Source organism: Sipha flava, unplaced genomic scaffold, assembly GCF_003268045.1.
Source record: "Sipha flava isolate LNK unplaced genomic scaffold, YSA_version1 41_pilon_pilon, whole genome shotgun sequence".
NCBI lineage: Eukaryota > Metazoa > Arthropoda > Insecta > Hemiptera > Aphididae > Sipha > Sipha flava.
In genome coordinates, this window is record NW_020273144.1 from 416,375 (window position 1) to 435,222 (window position 18,848).

General features: G+C 35.1%; 1 protein-coding gene across 6 annotated transcripts in view; it reads right to left on the minus strand.

Annotated features, from left to right (window-relative positions):
• The window catches only part of LOC112689049 (nuclear factor 1 X-type), a 124,123-nt gene that overhangs the window by 12,648 nt on the left and 92,627 nt on the right, over positions 1-18,848 (minus strand). For 4 of the 6 annotated variants that reach the window (XM_025562546.1, XM_025562549.1, XM_025562547.1 and 1 more), the window contains 4 exons: positions 10,821-10,916; positions 5,013-5,141; positions 2,294-2,491; positions 1,442-1,620 (listed from right to left, as the gene is read on the minus strand). In XM_025562546.1, coding sequence (XP_025418331.1) covers positions 1,442-1,620; positions 2,294-2,491; positions 5,013-5,141; positions 10,821-10,916 — 602 coding nt within the window. The remainder of the gene's footprint in view (positions 1-1,441; positions 1,621-2,293; positions 2,492-5,012; positions 5,142-10,820; positions 10,917-18,848) is intronic. The other 2 variants (XM_025562551.1, XM_025562550.1) reach the window with 1 other exon arrangement.

Below are 18,848 nucleotides of genomic sequence, written 5' to 3' on the forward strand. Positions count from 1 at the left end.
GAAAACGGTAATTAAAATGTGAGATTAATAACATAATATAATAATTTGAATATAACATCAAACATATATCATAGATATTACACACAGAACATATTTTTACATTATTATTTTTAGCTTAACGATGAGTGTGAACGTATATATTTTATTTTGTGATAATGTGTCATCATGAGTGTGTCATATAATTCGGCTTACTGATCATATCTCATAAAATTTGATTAAAACTATATACTTAATCATAGAAATATAGAAAAGTAATTTTATTAAACACTCAACACACATAACGCTGTACACAAACCGAGGCAACGAGACGGAGGAATATATTTAAAATAAATTAATCTAAACTGATTGAGTTGAACTGTTTGAAAACCAATCGCATATCATAAATATAAATATTAATAATAAATATATCATAAATAGAATAAGCAATTTACGTATAATATACACATGCCAGAAATATAAAATTTGAAAATGAAAATAATAATTTTACAGTTAATAGTCATTTTGTTCTTGTTGGATATATGTATCAATATTCATCAAACACATCTTTTATCTATCTCTGGGTTCGAGTTAAGACTGTGACTTCATGTACGAAATGCGTCCGAAGAAAATGAGTACGTTCATTGAATTGTTCGTCATTTCGATCGAAGTTGATGAAGTGTTTAAAATTTCAAAGAAATTATAAGTTATTGTAGTCACGGACAATAGTTTTATTCACTAGATAATATGTATTCGACAGTCTACGTAAACTAAAACTCGGTTACCGATACATAATTATTATAAATTGATTTTGCCCTTCTTTACTTGAATTTCAATGTAATTTTAAATTCGATTATCGAAATCAAAATGTACGATGGTTGTTATTGCACAGGAAATGTAAGTACGAAAAATCAAATCTATATGATTTTGTTAACGGAACGGAAGTTTTTTCAAATATAAGTGCAAGTCCATGACGATACCAATATTTTTGATTTTTATTGTGCACTGTGCGAAATAACTGCAAATATTTTAAAGCGAAAATAACTGTCAAGTGTTACGTGTATGGACAGCGTGCTTCATATTTTTGACTTATCACTCGATCGTAATGCGGTTAGAAAGTTACAAGCGTCGTTGAGTATCTAAGTCGCTCGAATCTTTTTTCGTAACATCTAAAATACAGACTACAGCAGACGACGTTATAAAATAACAAGCGGACGTAATCAACGCAACTCTTTTTTTTTTAGATACATCTATTTCTATTTTATATTAATACAGTTCATTCAATTTATTTAATAGTCTTATGCTATATATTCTCTCTCTCTTTATGGGCGTGTGTGTGTATATTTTTCCTCTCGAGCGAAACGTATGCGTTTACATCAGTTAGAAATATTTATTTTTGGACACAGCAGTTTATTTTATTTTATTGCAATATACAGTAGGAGAATAACTTTTGACGACTTCGTACCTGTGCGCCTTGAGAGCTCTCTGCTTCTTGACATACGAAAGTGACAAAGTCCGACAGTGTATCGTGTCCATTCTCAGGGTACTTGGCGGGGCTGTGTTGTTCGGGTCCCGATGTCGCCGAACCGTAATAGTTAGCTGATGCCAAGGACGCAATGCTTCCCGAATGTTGGCCAGGAATACCTGCGGGACGAATCAATTTCATTAGGCGCTCGGCAAACGTACACAGTTTAATAGTATATTTAGGGGTACAAATATATTTCAATTTCGTTATCGAAAGCTTTCAGCTGTATAAAACAACATAATATAATAATACTATTATATATAATAGGTGGTCATAAAAGAGAAACAAAATTGTAATAATATGATATTTGAGTGTAAGTATTAATATGTTATGCGTGTGCAGTAATGGTTACAGCTGGGTGTACCATGTGGATTTACTATATTTTTATTTTTATTTTTTTTTATAATTTAAGCGTTTTATCAAAAATAAAAATAACAGCGAGCCGATTAAGTTATATAGGTCAATAACAGACCCTGCTCTGTTGGAGCCAATTAAGTATCATAATTAGGATTTTTTACTTATAATGAAGGAAATAATTGAGAATCGAGGCTCGAAATTTAAAGAGAAGACTGGTATCGGTTATATGATAACCAAGGGGCAGCAAATAAATGAATAAAGATAATCCGGAGAGGTCTGCAGTCATCATATTAATGAACACATGTATGGTTCTTATATTGGGTTCTTCGATTGATGAAATGAGTGAAGAAAACGGAACATAAATGGACATTAATTATTTATTGTCATAGTAGTTAAAAAAGCACACTTTAAGGTAACTGATGCGAAATAAAATACCATGATCGATGTCCGAGTGCCAACTGGTTTGACTAGATAAGGACGCAGGACTCTGACCATAATACGTGATTTCCGAGTTGGATTTTTCTCTCGGACCGCCCAAATCGATTTCCGTGTCGTCAGCGGAGCTCATTCTCCTCATCCGTTTGATTCTGGGCTCGTTCAACGGACTCTGTGTTCTTTGGATCGACATCGGGCCTTTGAGAACAAAAAATGAAATTAGCTCAGATTACCATAAATATCCATGTAACCTCCGCATATAATCGACAAGATATCATGAAATGCTAAAAATGTACGCGTACATTATGCTTATTTCAACATAAATATCTATTGTCTATAAGTTGTGTTTTACCCGGCCTGCATGACTTCATAATCGAACACAACGAGAAACTCACCTTCGACATCAATAACATACCATTTCTTATCAATGATCGCTTTACGTCTTCCTACTGATACTGTTCCAGTACAATATGTACATTTTAATTTATAAATGTCATTACTATGAAACTGTTGCTATTTGTATGTAACAACGCACTAACATATATGGATATAGTCTGGGGAGATTCACACGATATTCACAGACAGTGCCGTGCCTAGAATAATTAGCGTCCAGTGCCAGAAATAATTTTTAGCACCCCCACCCCCTCTACCTACCAAATATTTTTATACCCATAGACTATATAAGAGTAGGGGTTTCCATATAACTACTTATTTTGTATTTATTTTGTATTTATTAAATTAATAAAATAAATAATCTACAACTAAAGAACAATATAAGTAATATAACTCAAACTGTATAGGTAGAACAGAACTAATAGAATCTAGATTAATACTTCTATAATATTTTATTATACTCATATCTATAATTTATACTATAAATAGTATATTGTTGTTAATTTGTTATCGAAGACGTTGTCATCTCGGGGAAAAGATAAATACTAATACTAAAAATAAACTAGCAACAGCGCCGATAAGGAGTCCTGATTCAGGACAATATTAATGATATTGAATATGCATCGAAACCATGGCGTTGAACGTGTTAAATATTCTGAAATAAATAATATGAATACATTTTAGTAAAATTACTTAGATTATGAAAATGCTTTTGGCATCACAGTGATCATAGCGCCCGGTGCACACCTCTCACACCCCCTAGGCACGGCCCTGTTCACATATGTTCTCATGCTATTGAACTTTTCAAGTATATATTATACATATGTGGTTTTATAACTATATAAACTATGAGAACTTTCTTGAAGATATAACATGGTAATGGTTAAATATAAGACTATAAAGAGGTAAATATGAATATTTACATATTATGTATGAATAATAAAACACGCTTTGGATGTCAAAACAGATACCACTTAGGTCCGACCCCGAAACCATCAAAACGTTTTATCATGTCTATATTTATATACGTATACTTTATGTTATATGTGCACGGTAAATAAATTATAATGGTCTCTTTTGTTCTTATTTATTTCTTATTTAAAATAAATAAAACTTAGTTTTATTAGTTTACGACTTATTTATTGCGAACGATATCGTCTATTTTACGTGGTGGAGGAAACACGCAAATATACACATGGCGTGCGATTACAATGTACACGTTTACGCATAAATTATATATATATGTATTATAATGTATATAAATGGTTCTCGATAGCCGAGTCGTCCATTTTGATACCTAATAAGGAAAATTGCACAAACAATGCGAAGAACTCGTTCATTTATCCTTCATCTTGCGGGAATTATTTCATTATTTCACATTTCTAAATAATAATAACAGGCGTGGATGAACAATTATTTACCGTGTATTATTATATTGGTCGCGGGCACCACGAGAGACAATAATCATATCCGACCGACCGCGACCGTGGTTATATTATGGTAAATATAAGGTATATTATGCACTAATATACGTGTGTAGCTGCAGTTTATAGTACATAAGGAGAATTATATACGTATGTATGTAAATGTTACCGTCTATAATATTACACAGACGTGGTTCTGTTAGTCGGGTGTTAATACCGCACACGTCAATTATCGCGTAAAAAATGTGAATATTTAATATATGAAATACCATAAAATATACAATATACAATATAGCATGGGTTAATTATTTCCTTTCACCACACAAACGAATCAATAATTTTTGACGAAGACGTAAAGTAATATCAACAATAGTAAACTTCTGCTCTTATTAGATCTCCTTATGTAGTCTCACCTCCAATGATTTGTCGATCAGATAATTCACTCGACATTTCTTTCAATATAGCAAAATGTTCCGTTATATTATGTCATCCTATCATTTCATATATCCACTTAAGTTTCAATAAATTATCGACAACGCTCCTCCTCCTCAAACTGCTTGACACCACGTGATAAAATTGGGTCATACGTTGATTTGAGCCCGATTAGAATATTATTATATCAGATATAATGATAAGTACTTGATAAAATACACTCAAAATGTATTGCAAATGCTTATATATAAAATAAAAATTATATGAATTTAATTCATAATTTACAACGGTACTGAAGTGTAACTTTGATGTATAAAGAAACAATAAATGATTATGCTGACCGTCTGTTCAAAAACGAAAACACGTCATGAACCAATTTTTCATAAGTTATTTTATAATTTCTAACTAAAATATTACGCCACGTACCTACAGCAGAATTATTCATACACACGAATTGGTTATATACTCACTGTAGCTGCCAGATGCCATAATGGACGAGTGGTCGCTCGGCGGGGTAAAGCTGCTGCAATAATACCCTGGGTTTTCAATTTTGATAATATTCATGGGTGGCATACCGTTAGGGTTTTGAATTATGGATGCTGTAAAAGAAAAATACATATTTTTATTAAACCAATAATAATGAGAAATAACAAAACGCAATAATGTTTTAAGAAGTTTTTTTTAAGTTTTTTTTTAACAACCATTTTAGTTTTTTTTTTATACAGGCAATAACTAATACTGTATGATAATAATATCAGTTTGTACGGTGTAAAACGATACAAGTTTTAAAATAATTGTAAACAAAGTAAAATCAATTAAGTAATCGAAAAAACGTTAAAATAATTAATTATTAGTAAGAAGTATTTATTGTCAAAGAAAATAAATAAGTCGTATCGTCAAGTTACAAGTGTACGGAGAAAGATTTATAATTAAGGCTCTGAGTACGCTCTGATCGTATTTACGGGGTTTAGCGAAAAACTTGTGATTTATTAACATTTTATATTTATGTGAAAACACAACCGTTAAACTGATAAATCTGACGCGTAAACACGTTGATCGAAAAAAGATACCGTCATGTGGTGAAAATAAAACCGATATTAGCAATTAACAAGCGCAGCGACGACGATTTGATCAAAATCAACCGGGTAAATTACCACGGTCACCACGGGGATAATAATCCACAGTAGCGTCTCGGCGTGCGCACGAGGAGTACCGGGTGTGCCCTGACATTTTGTAAATGGAGCCCTAAAATTTAAGATTAAGAGTAAATCGCCCGAATTTGTAACTGATGTTGTTTAAATTAAATATAATTTATTCAAAAATATTTGATAAAAAATAAATTATGTTTCGAAATAGAAAAAAATAAAACGAAATGTTCTGAATTTACGTGTTATTATTTAGTTATTATTATGTTAGTATTTAAATGTTACGTTTATTTAATTATTAATACATTATAATATGTATTAAATATACCTACACATTTTGTTAAGATAGGGCCTAAAAGTATTATAGGCACCTACTGAAATGCAGGTCTGCGCACGCCTATGCGTCTCGACAATAAACGAAAGTTTATTATATCCTTTTCGTCTCTTAAATCATATAATTGATATACCTACACGATAACATGAACACGTCTCATTGTCAGATTTCACGTCGTCCATACCGAATCCGATCGTACGCGCGCGGGCGTAGTATGTTTTAATAAACTCATATTGCGTACACACAAACGACCGCAACGCGTCACCCCTTTAACTGCGGCCCAGGAACCTGTGTATGTATGCACATCTACGCCGACTAATCCTTAAAAGGGGCAATGTTGTGTGCCAGTAAATGTTGCGGATACCAATGGATGACTTACGGCTTTGGAACAGGCGATCTTCCCACGCGGGTGCATGCGTGTGCAAGGTTAGCACGCGGCGACGGCGGCGGAGAGGGTGCGAGTCACGAGGGACCTAACGACGACGCAGGAGAATCGTGTAATCGGCCACCCGTGCGAGATATTTTAATACACACCGCGAACTCTTGTGCGTCGCGGAAGGGATGAAAAACGAGAACCCGACGTACCGCGAAAACGGGATTTCGCTGCACGACGACGTCACGAAATTTCCGCGCGGAACACACGAGCAATAGTACACTCCCGAGTGGACTCGTCGCACGAACCGCACCGTGCGTGTAAGACAAGTTTAAGAAGAAATTTTCAAAACGATCTCGATGAAAATCTCGACACGCAACGATATCGCGCGGTACGATGGGGCGTACCACTGGTTGGCTACGATTTTTTTTTTCTTTCCGGTTTCCAACAAGGTACCGATACGCAAACAGCATTATTATATCCCAAAACATTTGCCGTTAGCCGTTAGTCCATTAGCGTAAACCGAAATCGAATCCGTTCTGCTGTTACAGAAAAAATCGTGCACGAACGCGGCAAAGGCATTTGCTGTTATGCGTGTAGTGTGTTCGCAGTACACCGGCGCGACGGCTTTCTCCGCACCCGTACACCACACGCGCTTAACGATCGCATTGGCTATAGATGTTTTCACGCTATTCCCACAAACGGTCCTGAAAAGGTTTTCCGTTTCGTTTTCATATATATATATATGTGTGTATACACCAAGTAGTCCGCAACGTCCCTCTCGACTACGTTATCCCATCAATTTTTCCTTGGGCGGTGATAGGAACAGCACACTTCCGGATTCTTGTGGTCACGCGACCAAAGTAAACTGCGGTTTTTTTTCTCTTAACGACTTATTTATCATTGTGTATAATCCTTCGATAACCGAATTATTCTTTCATACAAAAGTATTACACTTGCTTATCTCGGACAGATATTGAATAACAATAATACATATTATATTAAATGTTAAGCATGCGTATTCCGATATTTTTTAATTCGCAGACCGTTAGAGATTATTACATTGTTTCATTATAGCTTTATGATATTCAACTACGAAATGAAAAAAATTCTATTATTAATTTATCAACTGCAGTTCGTTCATGATGGAATAATTAAAATATTTAATAGACGGAATATAGAACGCACAAAGGAAACTCCAGACAATAACTCAATCGTTAATAAAGCATTTGCGGTTAGCATAATTATTTCAAATCATTTGTTTTAATTTTGGCATTTTTACTGGTCATTAGTTTTATTCAAAAGTGGTGTAAGAAAAAAATGATTTTTCGAAATTGTTTATTCGTTCGGAAATTTGACTGGAAATTAAAAACGCCCTTAGATTTATCTATGAACAAAGATAAAAACATAATATTTTAGTAATCGACGAATCGCTGTATATATTTTATATATGCAAATATCACGTAACGCGAGGTGCTATAAATGCGTATAGATACGTTATTGAGTCAACGCACTCGTGTTGCTGCGACCCGTTCCAGATCATTTCATTTCACGATCGATATCGTCGCAAAACCATTCAGTCACGATAAAACCGCGCATCGCCGAGTGCAAAACTGCAGATAATATGTAGGATATTGTTATTACGTGTATGCAGTTCACTTGCCGTTCGTACATATAATGCGATATCATTTTTTCGGGCATCGTTGAATTTTCGCGGACATATTTACTTGCGATGCAAATAATTATTACTATCGTAAGCACGTCGCCGCGATTGAGTCAAGGATCAACGTTGTAAATTATAAATTATGTATTTCAACGAGTTTCTTCGACTGTAAAATACTGCAGATATCACGAGGGACGTGCACACGTTCGTTTGGATATAAAAGTTTGATTATTCATGAAAGTTTTCAACAATTGGTATAAATATAGATACTCGTACTGTAACGAATATTTAACGGCAAGAAATAGCTTATAAATCGATTAATTTATGCATTTAATAGGTACAGTCATTTAGGAAACAAATAACTTTTTTTTTTACTTAATATTATGTTTGTATCGGAGTGGTGTTCAAATAAAATCATTTTCAATTAAATTAATACTTTAAAATGAATTATAATTTCGCGTAATGATCAAATGTTTTAAAATATTTTTGTTCGACTTAACATTAAATAGTAGTCGGGACAAAATTAGCATTTGATATTAAATGAATACTTGATTGGGCAAATCGTAAACTGATGAATGGTTAAAGATTATAATTACAATTTGTAGTTATTAATCATAAGATAAATTAATGTAATCAATAATGCCAATAACAAATAATTTTCACACATTTATTAAATAATTAAAATCCGTGCTCATTATTTTGTGTACATGGATAATAATTATTTGTTGGTAAAAATAAAGATTAATGGCAAGAGTAGTGCGTTTAAAAAGTACTTATAAGTTTCAAATTTAGACCACTGTAAGAGCCATTTACAGATGTTTGACTAGTTTAGATTCCAAGTAGGTTACTAGGGTGAGGGGAGGGACGAAAAGAAAAGTTTACTTAACGAGATACGATGTAGGATGTTAAGTTTGTACTCGATTTCATCGGCTCTCTATTTAACACCCACTGGTATATTTTTAACGTTTGATGAACCCGTTTAAATTGATTCGTTTACATAGTAATTTTTTTATTATTTTTTTTTATTTTCATCGCTCGCTCAATACGAACCGCATGTGTTATAGTCAAGAAAAACAATACTACGTATTGGAGTGCATAAATGATGAATCCTCGTAAGTAATTTTTATCATTATGGCTGTATAAGACGATTATTTTAACAATTAAAGGTACTAAAAAGGACGCGGAACGGTAACAGTAAGTTGGGACCAGCGGTCTTGTAACAGGAAAGCGTGGACACAAACTTGACCGATAACACGTTCGGTCAAGAACATTATTGGATTACAACTGTTCTCCACAAAGGGTGGCCAAATCAAGTCACCGGCAGCGTCGGGCGCGTTATATTATTACGCGTAATACGGTTACGGAAAAGGTAAAATCTCGTTTGATTCGAAACGTTCGCGATGCATGGTTAGCATTAAGTTATCGTTACGGAATGGACCAGCGTTTTCAACGTTTTTTTTTTTTTAGCCCCGCGCCACCTACTGCTGTGTCCCGGGCAAATAAAACGACGGATCACTCATGTTTATGTACAGAAACGAGCGCGCGTCAGTACGGTTGATTTTTCCTGTCCCGTCATCGTCATCGCTCGGCCGAATTTTCGAGTAGGCATTATTTTTACGAGCGCCATGTGCCGGCGCAGCAGTGGTCGCACAACGGCGACGTGTGCGCACTGCGCGTCCTGGCCGTCTATATATAAACGAGATCCGAGGTCGTGACGTTAAACGTACGCACGTCAGAGGGACCGAGTGGGATTCGATTTTGTTTTCTTCCCCGGAGGCCCGTTTCTCGCGGCCGCACGTTTCTAAATGCGGATCCGAGCGGACCGCATTTCGACGTTTCGACGAACCACCACGGTACGGACGTAACGGGGACAAGGATCCTGGACGCGAACCGTGGGGGTACAGAAACATTGATAAAACGGAATCGAATTCATCGCATCGCAACAAAAAGAAAAAACATATGAAGATTCGACCCGTGCGAGTGCGAGTTCTAACCCGTCCGATATTTGCCATCCGCCTTTCCGTTGTAGTAGGTCGGATCTGTAGGTACACTGTGCAGGGGCAGAACTAGGGGATGGAAGACAGGGATTTATCCTCGTGCGTGAAATTTTTATAGAGTGTAATTTTTGTATTTATTAACATCTAATTTGATATTTTTGACTTTTTTAAATACTGTTATCAGGTTAAAACTCAATAAGTACGATTGTATATTAATTATTAGAAAACAAATATCGTGAAGAGTATTTGACTGTCGGTCTATGATAAGGCGTAATTTTAACATTTTCCCCGGGCGTAAAAATTCCTAGTTCCACCTCTGACATTATGCAATTTCGTTATAACGTTAATGGTTTCCCGATGGTCGGACGAGCAGTGTTTAATTTAGGACACACGTATGGGTGTCGCAGTAATATTACCTGCCCGCCACGCTTTGTAGTCCATATGTCATACGCGTTCATATCACATTTCATACTCTTGGGCGTTTTATAACTACGACGTGTGCATTTATAGATGAGCGTTGTTTATAATATTTTTAGATCGTCCGCACGTTTTGATGGTTTAACGCAATTTTACTTATTTCTACTCGATTATTGTACACGCGCGCGTTTCCTTATGTGTACCTATATATTATGTTGTATTTTTACTACCGAAAGAGATATATTATATTACATATATGAATATATTTGATACAAATATATCATATATAAAGGTATCTGCTCCTACTTTACTGTACATTATTATTATTATTATTATTATTATTCCCTACCTTTGGAAAGCCTCCAAAGTTCTTTGGACGAAAAAACTCCGGTCGCTAAAATGTTATCGTTGCATACCACACCGTTATAGGGGTTGTGCGAATAGCCTGCAACAAACCAGAAAAAATAAATGAAAATGTATTTCGTGTAGGTGAAAATCGTTGAACAAAATAAATGTGAAGAGCATCTATCCCTTGTATACATATTCTCTCATTCACCCCTTTCTATCTGTGTCGCGCGCTGCGCTCACGCATAAACACAACCCTTGGAAAACGAACCACCACCGTCACCGTTATATAATTAACACATCGTTTTTCGCGCGTAAAAACTACGACGTGGGTTTAAAACTATATATACATACGTAAAACAGCAAAAACAGCGGCGGTCGGTCGGTTTAAAGGCCCAGACTCGACTCTCGTAAATCAGTGTAACGTTATACCATATGCACAGTCGCTTTCTTTGAATTTAAAGAATTAACTTTACAACAGCGATATGGTATTTTACGCGTACATGTATTAAATAAATCCAGGAGAAACCAATTAATTTTATTTAAAACTGATGTCGGGCCCCATTTTCGTATCGTGTGCTCATGCTTCTTCTACGCCATTTATGTCATTATTCGATGGTATAAATTAATCGAGCACGGTTTTAAGAGAACACCCGTCTTAAGAGGCTTTTTATTATTAGAAATAAATGACGCGCAATTTCGTTCGGTTGAAAGTAGTCGGTGAATCCGATATATGGTGTTCGCAACGCATGATCGACTTTACGCGTCTCGCAAAGAACAGGGCCAAATCAGATTGGAGAGAGAGCCCGAGGAAAAAAAAATGTTGTACGACATATAATTTATAATATTTTATAAAAATATGTTTAATTGTTGATCGATTTTTAATTTTCAAAACAATACATTATTTGTACTACAAAAAAGTTATAAAATTAAACAAAAAAAAACAAAAGATAAAATAGCCTGAGAATTATTATAATACAAATTTCACAATAATTTGTTACAAACATCAAGAAAAAATCATAAGACTTTTACTACATTTTATTGGAAACGGAAAGTCCTATTTAAATTTAATTTTTGCTGTTTATTTTTCATCACGGTTTTTAGTTTAAATTGTTTAAAGTTTTCAAAATCGTTCAGAATTGTATACACGATAATGTTACTCGAGTATCTACGCTACAACAGTGGAAATTATTCGCAATCATTTTATGATTCTATTTACCCGCAAAGTGCTTTCTCGTTGCGAATCAGTTGCAATTAAGTGGTACGCAGCATATTTGAGATGTATGATATAAATTTTATACATCATCACGAGAAAAGTTCTGGTTCATATATTCTACTAGCGTTGGTTTGTTAACATCACGAGTTGAATGCAAGAATGTGTGTATTTAAAAAAAGTGGTCCTCCATTAAGAACACATTTAATTTCCACGACCATTAATAATAATAATAATAATAATAATAATAATAATAATAATAATAATAGAGCGATAAGTTGATAAAACGAAAACAATTGTAGCGGCGGAAAATCTACAATAAAAGGGGTGAATTTTTTAGTAACATCGAGACGTAGGAGGTGTTGCAGTGTTATACGTGTTATTGTATTGTTAAATCTTTAAAAAGAAGCATCCTGCATCAGCAGCAGTATATTATGGGTTATTGCACACCGTACGCTCAAGTATACCCGAATTATTATGCAACGCACGTACTTATAAACACTGCGATGTTAAGGGAAAGAAAAATAAAATGCACCGTTTAAGCCGTGAATACCTTTATATATTATATATAAATATAAATATAAATATATATATATATATATATATATATATATATATATATATATATAATATGTATAAAACATATTATAAGTATATTACAGCACATATATGTACCGCGATACGCGTATAATGTATAACCGGGTCAATGGTTATATAATGGTAATATATATATATATATAGATAATATATGTACCTGGTAACGATCCTGTTGATGGGCGATTTATGGCGCTTACATTAGTGCATCTGCAGTAGGTCGTACTACAATGTACACATACGTGAAACGTACACGAGAATGCGTTTTTCTCCCATTTTTTTCGCTATCGTGGTTTTTTCGTGTTTTTTTTTTTTTAATGTCATCGTTGGACGATTATGTGCATACAGCAAAACGCGTAGCTGCGACGAAGGTACACATGTACGCGCGTGATCAGAAAACTAACGACACGATGCTATGTATTTTTTATGTGAACTCTAAGTCCAGATAATTCAATATTTCACGGCGTTCTGTCACACATGTTTGATACATACAGAAAGGATCATAAGAAATCAATTAATGTATCATAAAGGATACATCTCAAATTGTCAACGCTCAGAATATTATTATATATTGATTGACAAAATGTGATAAATTTTCCACTCGTACAATATGTATTGCTTTAATAGTAACAGCGAGTGTAAAAAAAAAAAATTAAATAAATAAACGATATCGGAGGGGCCGCAACAAAGTCAAACGGTCCATGACGACCGTCTTCAGTGCGCATATAAATTCGCACGAGAATTTGCATCGCGCCATGCGTAACGATCTCTGTTGACTTTCACGCCTCTCTCATATACACATAATAATGTAATATGCGCGCGCGTCACCGTCGTTGATTTATCTCGAAGACATCGTTCTCGGAGGAGGAGGAGAAGGAGGAAACGATTCTTTACGCGTTTCAAATATTTTCAAAATATACTAATGCGACGGTTCGAGTGTATACAAAAGAATCGTAGTCGTACACGATCTATTTGCACACATACGAAAATATCGTAGAAATTCGCAACGACGCCATCGGTCTATGATCAATAGCTTCGACGAATACGTTTTTATATTTTCGCACATGTTATAATACTGTACAACGTTCGATCAGAAGAGAACGAATGACGTTCTTTTTTTTTTTTTTTAAGCAAATATAGTGTATATATATATGCACATAATATATTACATCCTTTTTTTAATTCTCTCTGCGCGCGATACATTCATACCACTAGGGACGTAAATTTCAGTACATTTTTGCATCTCTTATTTCCCGATACAAACACATTATCTCTGGCCTCTTTCTCATGTATACATACATGAATACGAGTATGTCATTTATATGCATATAGACTTTTTAAAGACGTCGCAACTAAAACGGTTTGAGCGTAATTTACGAGCTGGAACGCTGCAGAAGAAAAATGTTTAGATTGGGTTTGGGAAAAAATACGAGTTGAAAATCGATGCGCGTGATCGATGAAGACAATACTTTTGACAACGTACGCGACGAAACAAATACGTTTTATAAAATATATTCGCGTGGTGACAGTGTCGAATAATAATTTATTACTCTTCTTTGCCCTTATATATATAAAAATTATAAAACTAACGTCCCGTCCTTTGTACAGTAATAAGGTAATTTCTTTTTTGTTTATCCTCTACATATATAATACGTTCGACGCATCATAAAATAAGGGGTGGTGGGCGCAGCGTCTTCAGATTTCAAATCAACCAAGTGTTTAATATATAAAAATGCAATACACACAATATACACCGTGGACGATGCTGTTTATAAAACTAACTAATGGTAAACTCATTAAATATGAAAATACACGAGGTACACTGCAGTTATTGCTACATAAGTGGTTAAACAGACCTATAACGATTTCTATAAGTTCTGGAATGGATCATAGTAATGTGTGCATACTATCGTGCATTATTGCATCTCCACGGCTGATATGAATTTTTATGATTTACGCCACGGTAAAGAACGAAATAATTGTTTTCGCTTAAAAATCATAACAGGGATTGGTCATATATTAGGTACTTCACACGTTTGAAATCGACAATGTAATCAAGGTTATACTCGGTGAATTTTTGGAACAAGATCAAGGAAATATTCGGTCAACACACTTGAGTGTGATATACTAAATTAAAGTTTGGAACGAGTAAAATTTTACACGACCCGTCAAATTGCATTAAAATAAATTACTCTATGCTCGACACTATACAAATCTTTAACGGATGCATGTGCGTTTAAAGTGCGGCAAACAGAATAACCATAAAATTAAAACATGCGTTCTATTAATTATTTTGAGCCGAATTATAGTGTTACGACTTTTGATGATTAAAGTAGTATTTTAAGAACATTTCGAGAAATTATGTTTTTCAGCTTGCAAACGTCCGATGACTTTGAACAGACGTTATATCGCAATATAGTGGATAAATGAATAAATTGTCTAGCAAACATCTGACTGGACACCATCGTCACTGCATGATAAGACGTATACGCAAAGCGTCGAATGTTCGGTTCAGCAGTAGGAACGTGTAAGTAAATCGTACAATCGTGTAGAAATTGTACACAGTTTACATCATCTCAGCAATACATTGTTTCATTGTGATAGTGCCTATTTTACGCGTAACAATTAGACCGATGTGGATTTAACAGTCCTGAATTTACGCCTAAAATGGCGTCCTAATAATTGTGCGTCAGAAAAACGTAAGAAAACCTGCGTCAGGTAGTGGCGGTTTTTGAAAAACCACTAGGGGGGACGGTGAAAACATTTTAAATATACTTACAATTTGCATACACATCCCATTTATTTTTTTGCTTCATACATGAGAAGTAATTTTAGTTTCTATAAACTTTATACTACAAAGGAATAACATGAAAATATATGTATCAATAAAAAAATTAAAACAAAAAGGATTTTTTATTCAAACTTATAGGAGTAAACATTTTTGTAAATAGTAAACAGTTTTGACATAAAATTATCACCAAAACGATTTTTAGTAAATTGTTTGCTCTTTCATATTTTTTATTCTTACACGGCCCAAAGGGGGGGGGGGCGATCCACGTATCGCCCCTCCCGTAAAACCGCCACTGGTGTCAGGGGACTTAAATAAAATCAATGTTACAACCGACGAAAAACGAGTGCCTATGCAATAGATGTGCACTGTACTTGAAACAGTTTTACGAAGATGTTCGTCTTTCTCTTACGAACTACGCGACCCGCTGAAGGGGTTAGCCGTAAGCGGAGTGCAACGGTTTTTAGTGTTGGTGGGAGTACGTTGTACACCGCAACTGCAGACGGCCGAGTGAAAATAGGTCTAATGCCCTATCTCCGTAACCACATAAAAATGATGCGTTGTTATAATACATTTATACATGTGCGAGGCGGAGAGAAACGGAGAAGAGAAACAGGACACGATCGCAATAAACGGGACTCACAAAAGGAGTGTGTGCGTCTCTGCTCCGCCGCCGTCGCTGACGTTGCCGCCTGTATTTATTCTATCCCATTTGGTCGACACCTTTTTAAACGCGCGAGCCGAGAGAGATAAAATTGCTCGTGTGTGTTTGCGTGTGAATTGATAGAGGATCGAGTGAGTTATAGGGTTTTCCTTATACTAACACACGCACACAATAATATGTATACGCGTGTACAAAAGCGGCGGTCGTCGTCCGTCGTTCGTAGGAGCCGTGCGCGAGAAGAAATGAATTTATATACGTAGTGTTTATGTGAAAAAAATAAAAGGAGAGAAAAAGAGGGCACGATGACGATACACACACACGCGCACACATATAAATACCCGTGCTCACACATGCACAATGTGCCGCGTGAATTGCCTCTATGTATATAATATGTGTTTGCATATATTCGCGAGTGTGTGCGCGCGTACAATAATAATATATACGCGCGCGCGCGGCCCCGTATAATGTACATTTAAATGTTCGTTCGTTCGGAAACGGAACTCATATGGAAAATTTTGCAATATCTTCCGCGATGACTAGCACATACACAATAATTTACAGATTAAAATCGCGGGTAAGTCGTCAGAGTCGTAGTCAGCGATTCAGCAGTAGTGGTGTACACGGTTTTCGGCGAGGACGACGGAATATACGCGATAATATATGAAAAAACAATAATAATAATAATAATAATAATAAATAACACTCGCGAAATTTGTACTGAGAGAGAGAGACTATACGATTTCTCGCAGCGTGCATAATATTCGTCCGGCTAATAATAACAATATATAATATTATGTATACAGAACGTTGTAATAATGAATAACGCACACGTGGTACCACCACGGCCGACGATAATATTTTTTTGTTTTTTTTTATACTCTCTCCAGCCTATATTGCAGCTCCCCGACGGCGCCGCTGACGTGATTCATGATCTTTACGATTGCACGAGTGACTCTTTTTGTTTTTTCTTTATTTTTATTTTTTTTTTTTTACCACCAACGCCAAGTATAGAAACCTTGCCATTGTAAAAAAAAAACATTAACCTTCCACTCCCGGCGGTGGCCACCGAAAGTAAAATCAAAAAAACCGTCCAACGACGGCCTATATATCGGCTGTATAACACGCAATATAGCTAATAAGGGAGGGCGCATATATCACGCGCACGATTTTTGTAGTGTTATCAGAAATATTTCCGTTCTCGATACACGCGGGCGGACGACCCTCTTTGGGCGCGCACACTTTTTAAGTACGTTCACAAATCACGTTTAAAACTTGAAAACTTTTGCTTCAATTAGCTGCAAACGTCGCGCCGTAAAAACGGGATAAAAAAGAAACGGTCGCGAATGTGGCGTAAAGAAAAGTCACATTGTACCGCGTGTGTGTACATAATTTGCGTACCACATATGGATCGTAAATTTGCCGGTACGCTAAGCAATGAAAATGGTTCGGCCAATCCTGAACAACAGCGAAAACTACGCGGAAAAAAATAAACGATCAGCATATTCAATACATGTTGACGTAATTGTACAGCATGCGCTAGTCCAGATCAAGATTTTTGTTATTACTTTAGATTAAGATTTGAAAGTTTCGACAAAAAGTAATACACCTAGTCTTTAGCGCAGGTTGAGGCTTTCATAAGATTGGATAATATTGAAATTAATAAAATATTACAACGTGTGATGTTTTTAATAACAAGGTGTCTTTTTCAACCCTAAAAACATTAAACGCTATAATTTGAACTGTTGAAAAAGATCCTTTTGTTTATAGCTTATTCGAGTATTTTTCCAAACCATGGCCACTGATCATTTTCCCCTCATTGGGTCCGTTATTTTTTGCATAGGGATTATAAAAACTCGTACACGTTCGCTAAACGAATCGATTAAAATCAATTTATTGTATACACTAAGCTTATACACTTTTCTACGTGTGTATTTTATCTATGGGATGTATCTAACCTATACCTTACGGGGAACTCGAAGTTCTATTCAAAATGAAAGTCAATAAATCAGAGAGGCATGTACATACATACGTATGTGTGAATACACATGTGTACACGCTTACGGAGGGCGCAAAACGACCCGAAGAACAATATAATGTTAGACAAAATGTCGAATAGGGAAAAGACCGGAACTACTATTCGAGAATCCGGCATTTACTACGCATCCACCGGAGATTTTTTTTTTTAGCTTTTTTGTCTTTTTTTTTTTTGTAATAAAACATTTTAAAGTATACATACGCTTACACACACACATACGTACACAACCATATATATATATACATTTATAAAATGAGCAACAATTTTTGCTGGAAATGTAATCGAGTAACTGTGTAAATTTTTAGTTTATATATTTCTTAGACAAATTATCTGGAGAAAAAAAATAGTAGAATAGAGATTACGAAAAAAATAAAATTAGTTATTTAGTTATTTATTAATAATCCGATTAATGATATGTGACGATATCACAATCACACCGATTACTTGCAAGCTAGGAGCGGAATGATTGAGATTAAGTTCTAGAAAAGTATATTTCAAAAAATAATTTTGTAAGAGCAATCTTATGACCAAAAGAAGTCTTTGGGTAGTTTACGCGTAATACTCGTATATTACTACAATCGAGATAATATTATAATGATATACTGGTATGATAAAAATTTGCTGATATACGCGAAATAAAAAAAAACTGTTGGGCCTGCAGGCATTAGGTAACGTATGAGGAGAGATTGAATCGCACGAGTTCCACGATGGTCGCATCCACTGCAGCAGCGAATGGTC